General features: G+C 42.6%; 1 protein-coding gene across 1 annotated transcript; it reads left to right on the top strand.

Moving 5' to 3' along the window:
* The first annotated feature begins 6,524 nt into the window (after positions 1 to 6,524).
* itih3a.2 (inter-alpha-trypsin inhibitor heavy chain 3a, tandem duplicate 2) lies at positions 6,525 to 12,943 on the top strand. Its single transcript, XM_042733425.1, is given in 25 exon segments — positions 6,525 to 6,775; positions 9,197 to 9,348; positions 9,464 to 9,568; positions 9,686 to 9,824; positions 9,826 to 9,849; positions 9,941 to 10,051; positions 10,753 to 10,866; positions 10,868 to 10,882; positions 10,967 to 11,014; positions 11,016 to 11,039; positions 11,041 to 11,084; positions 11,165 to 11,198; positions 11,200 to 11,335; positions 11,515 to 11,567; positions 11,569 to 11,632; positions 11,998 to 12,143; positions 12,146 to 12,178; positions 12,281 to 12,501; positions 12,563 to 12,605; positions 12,608 to 12,664; positions 12,667 to 12,707; positions 12,784 to 12,796; positions 12,798 to 12,854; positions 12,856 to 12,888; positions 12,890 to 12,943. Coding segments are annotated over 25 exon segments (1,875 nt in total). The 5' UTR covers positions 6,525 to 6,661.
* Positions 12,944 to 13,529: the final 586 nt, after the last annotated feature.

Genomic DNA, 13,529 nt, shown 5'->3' with positions numbered 1-13,529 from the left:
CCACAATCCAGTGGGCCATCCTCTGCTTAGAGACGACATTCCCCTTCTGCCGGCCTCTGTAACAGACAAAGAGCTGGTCTGAGGTCCTGAAGCTTTGTGTCCGGTCTACGTAGCATCTTAATGCTCGGACGGGACAGAGCAAAGCTAGGGCTGGGTCTGCCTCCTCCAGGGGCAGCGCTTGCAGGTTCACCACTTGGTTTTTGAAGGGTGTAGTGGGAACCTGTGGGCACGTAGCTGGGCCGGGGCCTCAACATTACCTGGGAGTCCGCCGGCCCAAACTCTAGGCACGAATCGTCAACTGAAAATACATGCAGGTCCCCTACCCTCTTGATGGAGGCCAGTGCAAGCAGGAGCAGAGTTTTCAATGAAAGAAACTTTGGCTCGACTGAATGCAAAGGCTCGAATGGGCCCTGCTGTAGTGATTTCAGCACCAGAGTCAGGTCCCAAGACGGTATGGAGGGGGGCCCGGGAAGGATTTAACCTCCTGGCCCCTCTAAGGAACCTGATGACGAGGTCATGCTTACCTAAAGACTTCCCATTCACGGGGTCATGGTACGCAGCAATAGCGGCAACCTGGACTTTGAGGGTGGAGGGAGACAGCCTTCGCTCCAGCCCTTGCTGCAGAAGGAAAGCACAACCGCAATCGGGCATCTTCAGGGGTCTTCTCAGCGAGAAGAACACCACTCAACGAACAGGATCCACTTCAAGGCGTAAGCGTGTCTCGTAGACGGTGCTCTTGCCGAAGTGATGGTGTTTCACTACCTCCTGGGGCAGGTCACCTAGAACCTCCGCGTCCCGTCCAGGGACCAGAGACATGGAGTTTCCAAAGGTCTGGACGCAGGTGCCAAATGGTGCCCCGTCTCTGAGTCAGTAGATCCTCAGAGGAATCGGCCAAAGGAGGGGGCTGTTGCGAGGAGCACTAGTTCGGGGGGGACCCAGGTCCGCGTGGGCCAATACGGCGCCACTAGCAAGACTTGCTCCTCGTCCTCCCGGACTTTGCACCAGTGTCTGTGCAAGAAGGCTCACTGGGGGAAGCGCATACTTGCGTAGGCCCCGCGGCCAGCTGTGTGCCTGTGCGTCCGAGCCGAGAGTTCCCTCGGTCAGGGAGTAGAACAACTGGCAGTGAGCGGTCTCTGGAGAAGCAAACAGGTCTACCTGAGCGGCTCCGAAACCGTCTCCAAATCAGCTGGACCGTCAGGGGATGGAGTCGCCATTCTCCCGGGGAGCATTGCTCGAGACAGCTCGTCGGCTGTACGGTTTGAGCAGGCCTGGAAACGTGAACAGCACGAAGAGACCTCAGAACCTTCCGACTCCAAAGGAGGAGGTGGCGGGGGCGAGTTGTGACATGCGACGGGAGTGCAGACCACCTTGTCGGTTGATGTATGCTACAGTCGCCGTGTTGTCCGTTCGGACCAGCACATGCTTGCCTCGTAAGTGACCTTTGAGACGGTTCAAGCCAAGGTGCACTGCTAACAACTCTAGGCAATTGATGTGCCACTGCAGCTGCGGGCCCGTCCAAACCCCTGAAGACTGCATGCCCGTTGTACGTGGCCCCCCCAGCCCGTGGTGGAGGGCATCCGTGTAAACCACAGCATGCCTGAAGATCTGCTGTAGGGGCACCCCTGCCCTGAGAAATGCAAGATCTGACCACAGGGTGAAGGTTTGGCGACAGGCCGGTGTAACTTGGACCCGGTGAGTGCAGCGCTTCCACGGCCACCTTGGGACTCGGCCATAAAGCCAGTGCTGGAGCGGTCTCATATGTAACAGGCCGCGCGGTTGTAAGTGACGCTGGGGGCCGCCATATGCCCCAGGAGCCTCTGAAAGAGTTTCAGTGGGACCGCTGTCCTGCTCTTGAATGTATTCAAGGCAGGCTAGCACCGACCGCGGCACGTTCCTCTGTGAGGCGTGCTGTCTGTTCGACCGAATCCAACTCCATACCGAGAAAAGAGATCCTCTGCGTTGGCAAAAAGAGTTTGCTCTTTTTCCCAGTTGACCCGAAGGCCCAACAGGCTGAGGTGCCGGAGCACCAGGTCCCTGTGTGCTCGCACAACTGATCCCGAGATGGTGCTAGTATCAGCCAATTGTCTAGATAGTTGAGAATACGAACACCCTGCTCTCTGAGGGGAACAAGAGCCCCCTCCGTGACTTTCGTGAAGACACAGGGAGACAGGGACAGCCCGAAGGGCAGGACCTTGTACTGATATGCCCGTCCTTCGAACGCAAACCGCAGAAAAGGTCTGTGGCACGGAAGGATCAACACATGGAAGTACGCGTCCTTCAGGTCAATTGCTGCAAACCAATCTCGGGGACGGACGCACTCGAAGATGCATTTCTGCGTCAACATCTTGAACGGTAGCCGATGAAGGGCCCGGTTCAAAACTCGCAGATCCAAGATCGGTGTCCGTACCCCCACCGCCTTTCTTGGGTACAATGAAGTAGGGGCTGTAAAACCCCGTTCTCATATCGGCTGGAGGGACCGGCTCTATCGCGTATTTCGCCAGTAAGACTGCGATCTCTTCCCGCAGAACAGGGGCATCGGACGCTTTTCACTGTAGTGAAGCGGATACCGCTGAACTTCGGGGGGACGCCGGGCGAACTGAATCGTATAGCCGAGGCTGATGGTTCCGCAGGAGCCAGCGAGACGGGCTGGGTAGCGCTGACCAGGGCGCTTAGAAAACCGTACAAAAGCGGGACCAGCGGAACCACAGCGTACCGGCAGTGGGGCAGCGAGGTGGAACACAGGGACCCATCTCGGGCGGCTTTGTGAGCAGGCCTGAGTGTGGTGAAGAAGGAGGATGAGTGAGGTCCGGTGTTTGTCCGTCCACAACTCTCCGTGCCCTCCTGGGACCCAGAGACAAAGAAAACCCGCTCTCTCGTCGAGATTTCCAGATTCTCCCCTGGCCCTCCTCCAGGGGAGGGAGAGGTGCTTTCACCATCCCCCAGAAAGCGGGCTACCTCTCTCTGGGCCACCCGTCCCGGGGCCTCTTGCTCTTCCGCTCACCGCCAGGTTTGACGGGGGCCCAGGACGGGTGGGACAGGCAGCAGCTGCCCGCCGGGCAGAAAGGTTGGACGCCTCAGTCTGCTCCGTGCAGCCAAGAACTTGCTGGGCCAGGTTTCTCGACCAGCTTGACTCAGCCAGAGATGGCGCTCCTGGACCACAAGCGTGGACATTCACATCCACTGGGGGGAATCACCGAAATACCCCTTCGCTGCACTGCCATCGAGGGGTGGTGAGGGAGGAGGAGCCCACCACCAGTTTCTGGCAGTAAAGGTGCCATCCCACGACCATGGTGAGTATCTCGTCATGCCCTTCCGGGAAAGAAAGGCACCAGGGTGGGGCGCTGATGAAAACCAGCGCGCCACCTTGAGAAACCAATCATCCCTGCCTCGAGGGCTCGGGATGCGGTGGAGATTTCCACTGAAGCCCTACCCTCTCGGCGGCCCAGGAAAGCATAGCTGTCATCTCCGGATCCAATTCAGGCTCCGCCACCGTCCCAGAGGGGGCAGCAGCACAGCTGAATCTTCATCTGACAGCTCTCCCTCTGATGCTGAGATCGACATCTGGTCAGGGGCAGGCTCACTGGATACCACTGGTACGCTCTTTGAAGAGGGCCCAGCACGTTCCGTGGGTTACTCCTCTGGATCGGAGATGCAAGAGGAGTGATGGTCCCCAGAGGGTTGGTCCATGCGGGGGTTTGCCACCACTATAATCCTCAAACCGTCCCGTGCTACTGCTGGAAAATGGTTTTCGTCTGTCGGCCGCCAGAACGAGCCCCAAATTGCGGGCAGCGGCAACGGGAACGGGACTCCGCCCCCTTTTTTGAAGGAAGCAGAGCCTGGTTCGCAGCTCTGAGATGGTCATCTTCCCGCAGAGAGAAGATGACTCATCCACAAAAGCTACCTCAGCGTGTTTGCCCAGACACGTGAGGCAGCAATCGTGACCATCACCCGTTGCCAGGTAACGACCGCACACCCAGAAACGCCACGGGTGAAACGGCATCCTTATAAGGACGATCCGTCGCGTCTTTACAAAGAAAGCACCCCATGAAGCTCTTTTTAGAGAAATTTGCTCTTTAGGAAATGCTCTTTTAGTGCTGAGGCGCACATAGGTTAATCCAGAATTAATTGTGCAATCCACTCGACGCTGGAACGACCACCGCTGAAGCGCCGTCTCGCCAACACACGAAGCTTCCGAGAGCGTGCTGAACTCGTAGTTCATAGCAGACACAGTTGAGCAGAACGATACTAACGCTCGGCTCCGAAGTGAATAGCTGGTATGCATTGCACCTGCTGCCTTATTATACTCACGCTGTGATCAGCGGCAGCTGGATGCAATAATTGCATGCCAGTGTGCATTGGCTCGTTTAGTTTACACTCGAAGTAGATTGGTCTATCGAAGCGATATCCCATTTTCGTCGGTCACCGACGTGGCGTCGAGAGTGACCGACTGAAAGGGAACTAGAAGAATAACAAAGTGCAGTAAACAGTAAAATAATTAATTAATTACTAATTAACCAAAATGCCCAGGTGGGGGTGGGGGGGGGTAGTTTTTTCATATTTTTACCCAGTTGCTGGGTTATTATTGTTGTTGTTTTTAACCCAAATGTTGGGTTCAGCTTGTTGGGTCATTTTATTGGGTTGTTTTTATAATTTTTACCCAGGTGCTGGGTCATTTTTAATGCTGGGTTATTTTTTTCTACCCAACCGCTGAGTTGAGCTTGTATCTGAGAAAACAACCCAGCTGCTGAGTTACAGTCAGAGCGCAGGCTTTTTGACTCCACAGGAGAGAGCAGTTCTCATCGCAGTTCCCCCACGAACAGCAGTCCTTCACCGGCTCAGATTTCCTCCACACACCGGCACACAAATTAGCATTTCAATAAAAAGTGATTACAGAGAACGGTTGAATACACTTAAATTAAAATGCTATTTTTAAATGTAACATTTTTTTTTCTAAAATGCTTGTTGAACTAGTTTAAATGTATGTAATACCGTAAACTATGCTGTATTCACCCAAAGAAATCCAGTATGTATTTTTGTCCTTGTGTTCTTGATTGATAATAAATGTTCATCTTTTGATTATTGCTGTTGCCTTTAATAATTACGTTTTATTTTTTTTAATAGTTGACTTTGAATAAAACAACCCATCATGTTGGGTAAAAACATTAACCCAGCATGTGTTCTGTACAATATTTACCCACTGGGTTGCCAAATAACCCAAGTTGGGTTGTTTTTAACCCAGCATTTTTTAGAGTATGTATATATATATATATATATATATATAGGTAGATTCAGTTTTAAAAACTCTGACTTATATCCTGGTTGCTATATGAGAGGAATGAGATGAGAGCTATAGAGGTAGCCCTTGCAATCATTTTGGATCCACAGTGAGGGCATGTTTGCAGCCATCCCTGGGTTGTGTTGCTTCAGAGCTGACTGAATGTTTAACTTTTGAAGAATGACATCATATCTGACTTCAGCCTTGTTACGGAGGGAGTGGTGAGAAAACCAAAACACACGCAAACACTCTATTGCCTTAGCAATGCTAACCAAACATGACACACTGGAGTCCAGAAAACCATGAACAGACTCATTGATACACTTGATAACACTTGGTCTCTCTATTTCTCTCAGCAGCTTGATTGCTTGTCATTTGGCTGCTCTCGGGTACAACTTATGGCACATTAACTCTCTCTCTCAGTACATACAGTACAGAGGAGTTACCTCTGATAAATGAGAGGTTCTGTGTGAGTTATTCAAGTAAACAGAGGGTCTAAAGAGTTTCTCATCACGCCACAAGAAGCATCTGTACTTTCATGAAAAAGAGAGCACTTTAGAGGCAAAGCACATCAGCAGTCCAACATCAGAACTTGCAAAACTCTATGATGGTCAAATGCTTGTTTCAATTATGAAATATATAGTATAGTTGTATAAACTTTTTTTTTTAATGCATTAACAGACATTTTTAATGCTTTACTTTACATTTTTACTTAACACCCAACTGCTGGGAAACTAAAATATACAAAATGTATAAGTTAGAGTTTGAAAAAATCAAAGAATGTGCAGGACCTGGAGGATATTTCTGAAGACCAGTGGGCAGTTTAACTGCTCAGAACAAACAAGGGACTAAGGAAATAACTTAAAAAAAAAAAGAAAAAAGAAAAGTAATGTTGCTATCAATAACAAGTCCACTTAGTTTTTCCACAGCACTGTGAATGTTTAATGGGATGTGTTCTATAAAGAAAATTATAGTTGTTTGTGTGTGTGTTTTTTTTTTTTTTTAGCTTAAGTACATTTTGTTTATCTATACTTGTGATTTTTATGTAGATCAGATGCCATTTTATGACCAATTAACACAGAAAACCAATCAACTCTAATAGGTTCACATACTTTCTCTTGTCACTGTAGACTGACAGACATGAAACAGACAGACAGAGGATATATATACAGATGGACAGACGGATGGATGTCTGTTCTGGGTGGAGTGGGTAGGCAGTGGAGAATGTACTAGTTTATTGGGCACACTCACACACCCCTTTGGCAACCCTTATAGTGCCTGGACAACACACACAGGCATTCATTCATCCATCTCTCTCTCTTCATTTCACTCTCGTTTAAGAACATTTACACCCAGCGTTGAAGTCAAATCGAACCAGGCTTCACCATGTCTGCAGTTAAAGTCATGCTGTGGATATGTGTGTGCATTTGTGTGATTCTTACTGCTAAAGCTCAAGACATTACAACCATCAGAGATCAAAACAATAATTTAGCAAAGCAGGTAAGGTTTTTCAGTTTCTCAAGTCTATATCAAGAGCAGAACACTGGTGAGTGTCATTCGTTTTCTTTAATTCTTCCAATATCTATCTATCTATCTATCTATCTATCTATCTATCTATCTATCTATCTATCTATCTATCTATCTATCTATCTATCGTTACTGTTACTGTTACTGAGAAAAAAAATGTGTGTGTAATTAAATAACAGTTTCTACAAAGGGGGTCACATCTGAATATCTTCTGTAAAAAGCTGTTGAATAAGATTCGTTTGTTGCCTTGCCTGTTTCTAATCTGTAATCTGCACAATGCCTCCTGCCATTTAAAGGCAGTTTAGTAAAGCGATGCTATTGTGATGCTTTTGATTTGTTTGCTTGTTTGAATCTGCAGCGCACCACATCTGCCAGTTACATCAACCGCTTCATGATGTAGGCTACAATCTGTCTGAGAGTTGATTAACTGATTATGAGTTGAAAGCATTAGTTAGAAATTTAGAAAAGTAATCAAAAATGTAATCAAATGCAGTCAATTGCATTGATTTAATAAATTAATTAAAACATTTACACTAGTTATTACATTTTAAATAGAGTATGGAATCGGTAATCCATTGTAATCCATTGAAACAATAAAACAAAAAAATAAAAATAAAAAAAAAAAATATACACACACACACATATATATATATATATATATATATATATATATATATATATATACATACCCTCTGTTGGCTATACTTTACCAAGTTTCCATGGTCCCCAACAACTTTAAATGTTCCCTCATATAAAGTTACCATATAAGTATATTCTGAATATAGTGCACAATTTATTGACTACTTTACCAAGTTTTGATGGTGTTTTTAGAGTTTGATAGCCCGTGGTCCCCATCCACTTTCACTGTAGAGTAAATATAGAATGCCCTGAATGCCAAATTTCTTGGATAGTTTCTCCATTGTTGTTCCATGGAAGTTCCATGTCATTTGAAACACGCTAAAATCATGTGAAATTTCTAACCTGTTCTAACTGTTGATCTATATTGACTAGATAAAGTACTTCACATTAGTGACATTTAGGGTCATTTATCTGTTAAGCAAAATCTGATTAGAAAATTAAACATATCAACAATGTTATCAAAAGTTTTTCCCTCAAAAAAGTGACTGACATACTCCTTTGAACAAGACAACATTCCCAGTTGTCTTGGAACAGCACACTGAGGTCCACAATCGGATACATGTGGAAAAGGTGACCTAAAAAAAAAAGTCCTATTCACACCAATATGAATGCTGTATGAAAGAAAAAAAGGCACACAGGCTGAATGAAAAGGTAAATTCACTCTCTGACAGTAGGTGGCGTTTATCCACCTTATTTTTCAACGCAGAAGTAACAGGCTGTTTTTTGTACAGTTAAAATAACTGAAAGCAGCTGACTCCAGAAGACTTAAGAATGTTAAGAATGTCAAAAGTTAAGAATGGCAAAGTCTGTTTATGCATTAAAAATATGGTGGACAGATGTTTTCAAACAGCCATTCATATTTTTGTATTTGCTATGGTGTTGATCAAGAGTACAGAGACTAGAGAGCTGGTTCCAAATTCTTCCTATTTATCATCCCTTAGCAAAACAGTCTGTTCATGAATTCCACCAATATTAGTTTTATGTAACAGCTGCAGATCTGGGCACATGACAATACGTGTAAATTTTATGGCCAGCTTTTGCAGTGCAATGGAAAAGTACACATGTGAATAAGCATGTAAGCTTGTGAATTTTCATGTCAGTTTAAACAGTCACACCGAACATTCATCTTGGTATAAAAAGGCCTAATTACCTCTTGGTCTTAAATCACCTGCCTCTAGTAGACACTATTTTGAATTATACAAGCAAGAAGTGGCGAGCATAGCTTTGCAAAGTCATAAAAATACTACTACTTGCATTCTAACTGGTTCATTCAAATCAATGTTTCCAGCCAACTGGATTCATGTACTCATTACTGTTTACCTACAGTATATAACCAGGGCGTATTCAATGAATGCTATGTCTGTGCGCAATACATGTCCTCATCTTAGCCTCCTCCTCCCCAGCACCACCTGCCTAAATCTCATATGAGGAACTTCCTTTCTCTAGCAGCAGCAGCATGCTTCCTTTTAATTTTAAGATCCGACCATTTAGCAGAAACAAGTTTACTTGCTGTGCAGCAGCGGTTTAGCAGATATAGTCTGCCAAAACCAAACCTATGCACATTTTATTTACGTTAATAAAGATTTTAAAATCTATCCTGCTGAGAGTTGTTATATTTTTATAACTATATAACTATATAACTATATATATATATATATATATATAATATATATATATATATATATATATATATATGTTCAATATAACTATTACAGTAGATTCTAACTTCTCTTACTATCTATCATTCTCTCTTAGATAGAAGTGCAAAGTATGCGAGTGGACTGCAAAGTCGCATCTCGTTTTGCTCACACTGTCATGACCACCAAAGCCTTTAACACAGCCAATGCCACAGAAGTGTTCTTTGAGGTGGACTTACCCAAAACAGCCTTCATCACCAACTTTAGCATGTAAGTCCTCCTTTCTTTGCACAAGCTATAAATATATATTACACTCACAGTCTTTTTTTAGCATGCCCAAAACCAAACTAGTGCCTCATGAAATATTTTGTGTTTGTTTTTTTAGAGAGATTGAGGGCAGGATATATGTCAGCGAGGTGAAGGAAAAAGAGAAGGCCAGGCACCAGTATGAGAGTGCTGTGTCATCCGGACAAACTGCTGGCCTGGTTAAGTAAGTACAGGTCAATGGCAAAGCTCTGGAATTCTGACAGAGTACACATTTGCTTTTCAGTATTTGCTAATCTCACTTACCAGAAATGAGATTGTTTTTGTTGGTTTTGCTTTTCAGGGCTTCGGGAAGGAACATGGAGAAGTTTTCTGTGTCTGTGAACATCGCACCCCAGAGCCACGTCACATTCACTCTTACTTACGAAGAGCTTCTGCAACGGCGTCTTGGCAGCTATGAGATCATGATAGGTGTCCGACCAAAAGCAGCTGGTTCAGAATTTTGAGGTTCATCATTAGTTTCTCTTTCCAAACTCTTTCATTGCACATATTCAGTTGAAATATTTTATGTTATATCGGTCATGTCTCTCATCCACAGATTGTGGTAGACATCTATGAACCTAAAGGAATTGCGTTTGTGGATGTCAACGGTACATTCATCACCAATGAACTGCTCCCTCTAGTGAAGAAAACTGTCACTGATAAAAAGGTTCAAATGAAAGTTTCCAACAACATACTTTATATCTTGTAACTGTGACTTAATTTCTTGTAATTGCACATTTATATCTCAAACCTGAAACTTAATTTCTTGCAAAAAAGTATAGTTAAATCTCAATTACCCAATAATCCTCTAACACTGGTTAATTGATTAACTAAAAGGCTTGTTTATACCTTAAATACAAAACAAAACAAAAAGCCAATCCAAACTAAATAAAATACATACATACATACATAGATGATTTAAAGAAAAAGGCAGTGGCAACTTCACAATGGACTTTACTGTGACTGACAGTCATGGATTACTTCTCAAATTTTGACTTCATATCTAACCAATTAATTTTTATTTTTATTTTTATTTTTCATAATTGCAACTTTAGGTCACAATTGTAAGTATTTATTATAGCTTTATAACCGTGACTTAATTTATCATAATTTAGAATTTATATCTGAAACTTGAAACTTAAAAAAAAAGTTAGTTTATCTTACAAAAAAGGAAAATTAGTTAGTTTATTTTAAACTTATGTGCAATTAACTGGAAATTAGTTAAGATTCATTTTGATCTAGTGATAAAAGTTTAATCATTAAGTATCTCACTTTACCAATAAAGAGCCTAAAAATACAAATTTTTAACTACTAGAAGAAACACTTCCCGCTATGCTTGTAACATTGATATTTTATGATCCTCCTAAGGCACATGTGTACTTCTCTCCAACATTGGATCAGCAAAAGACATGCTCAGACTGTGAAGAAACATTAATTGACGGAGATTTATTCATCAGATATGATGTGACCCACCCACAGGAGTATAGGCGAAATTCAGGTACAGTATCAACAAAGCCTCTTCTCACAATTAATTTCTTACTAATCATGCCTTATTCGGATGTTCTCGTGTTTCTGTTTTCAGATAATAAATGGCTACTTTGTACACTTTTTTGCCCCAGATGATTTGCCAACAAATGCCTAAAAATGTGGTATTGTGATAGAGACCGAAGTGGCTCCATGGAGGGAGAGAAGATGAAACAGGCGAGTTCAGATGAACACTTTCCTATACTATCCTCCTAGTTTGTACATTTCAATCATCTGCTGATTATCTGTTGGGCAGGACTCGAGAAGCTCTGATGACTATATTAAGTGAAACTGCATGAAGATGATTACTTTGGGCTGGTCACGTTTGATGACATTATAGAGTTGTGGAGACCATTTCTTAGCAAAGCTACACCAGAGAATGTGACAGAAGCGAAAGGATTTGTCAAGACTATTAAAGCGAGACACAGTAAGTATGAAGGGAAATAAAAGGACCCTAAACCCTGCACAAGGTCAAACTCATAGCCTAGCTGTAAGTACTCTGACAGATTGATGACATGTTTCTCAAGTAACCCAGTACAAGAAGTCTTTATTCTGCAGTAAATTACTGATTCTGTATTAAACAAATCTCTCATATTTTTCCATTAGTGACTGATATAAACAAGGGCCTTTTGTCTGCGGTGGACATGCTTACCTCAGAAAAAAAGTCACTCTTTCCCAGACATGTCCATGATCATTTTACTCACTGATGGGCGACCCAGTTCTGGTGTGTATTGGGTTTGCAGAAGAAAACAAACTGTTTACATTATTTTTTTTTTGTTTGTTTTTTTTAATCATTTAATGTTGTCTTCATTGGGGCATTTAATATGCTTTAGAATTCACCTTTGCAAAAGAAATTTATATGATACTTGTGTGATGCAAAATTTCTTTACAATATCATGTTTAGTAACTTTTTTTAAACTGTTTAAGACAATTTATAATTGCCTTTTTTATTTTAAGAAAGGTATCCCTTATAAGGGGAATCATTATACTACAGGTCCATGGCAATAAAAACTTCTGCTTTATAAAATCCATTCCAAACCTTCATTTATACCAATTTAACAATCTGCAATGAATAATGTTGTTTTTAAGGCGAGCTAGATCTATCCAAAATCCAAGGGAAAATGTCCAGAATGCTATTAATTGGAAGCATGAGTCTCTTTGTTTTGGGCTTTGGATATGATGTGGACTACAGCCTTCTTGACACACTGGCCAAGCAGAACGATGGACTCGCTCGAAGAGAGTCTATGAGGCCTCCGATGCTGCCCTTCAAAACTACAGGTATTCTCAGACAATAAAAATATACTGTTATATATTTAATAAATCTAACCTGATCCAGATTGCATCCAGGGGCCTGACGAATGATTTTTTCTATCTACAGGGTTTTTTTAGATGAGGTGGCACTACCCCACTTCTCTTAGAGGTGAATCTCAATTATCCTGGCAACGCTGTGACTGACTTGACACAAAGTCACTTTAGACAGTTTTTCAAAGGCTCTGAGATTGTTGTAGCTGGACGTCTACAAGAACTTGAGACCAACACCTTTCAGACTGAAGTATCAGCAAATGGGGTAAGCAAAGCAATACTATACTGTAAGTTATTAAATAAAAATCAGTTTGATTGTATTGTTTCATTAGTGGCATACACATGATTTCAGTTGGGGAGACCAATTTCTGGTTGAGGGTCTAGTGATTGCTGAAAAGAGTGGGACAGTGTGTTTCCTGATCAGGAGTACATCTTTGGGGATTTCACAGAGCGACCGTGTGGGCATACCTGACCATCCAGCAGCTCTTGGATGAAAGGTCAAACATGCACTCCAATATTTTGAATATTACCAGAGAATGACAAAAATAATAGTTTCCAATAACGTGTTAACAGAGAGAAATGCTCCCGCAGAAGACAAGGAGGACATCACAGCTCAAGCTCTAGACCTTTCTCTAAAATATAACTTTTGTCACGCCGCTTACCTCAATGGTGGTCACCAAAACCAGAGACCGAAGATACAGATGAAAAACTCATTGCCGACAAAGTTGACTGAAGGTTACTTGCAGTTTTCCACATTTTTAAAGAGATGAAAATTCTGTTTACTTTTCATTTACTTAAACCTCATTTTGTCCCCAAACCTGTATGACTTTTTCTTCTGCTTTTTTATGTAAAGATATTAGCCTGATAGAGACTGACAAACCCAGACTGGAAAAATAAAATATACTAAAATGTATTCGAAATACATTTATTTAATGCTAAATCTATTACAAATACATTTACATATTTATGTAGGCTACTTAAAAAATACTTTTGGTATACTAAACTGGGATACTTAAATTCTTCTAAATTTGGAACAACTAATTTTCTGTTTAATCCAGTTTAATTGTGTGGAAGTAGTGCTGAAGTCCAACTAAAGATATACTGAAGTATATTGTGTAAAGTGGAAACTATTGGCAAGTACTTCAGGTACATTTTAAATGTCTTGCATTTAAGGACCGATATTATTCACAAGATCAAACAACTAGAAACTTTTTAAAAGTTCCCCTTTTCCCAGTAGTCCACTGACGGTGCTTCATGTCCTAGGCAAGCCCTTTTTTTTCTAACTCGGTAAATGGAGGTAGGATTCTAAACTTTAGACA

Source organism: Cyprinus carpio, chromosome B11, assembly GCF_018340385.1.
Source record: "Cyprinus carpio isolate SPL01 chromosome B11, ASM1834038v1, whole genome shotgun sequence".
NCBI classification, from domain to species: Eukaryota; Metazoa; Chordata; class Actinopteri; order Cypriniformes; family Cyprinidae; genus Cyprinus; species Cyprinus carpio.
The sequence above is the reverse complement of the archived record's forward strand: the minus strand, read 5'-3'. Positions and strand labels throughout refer to the sequence as shown.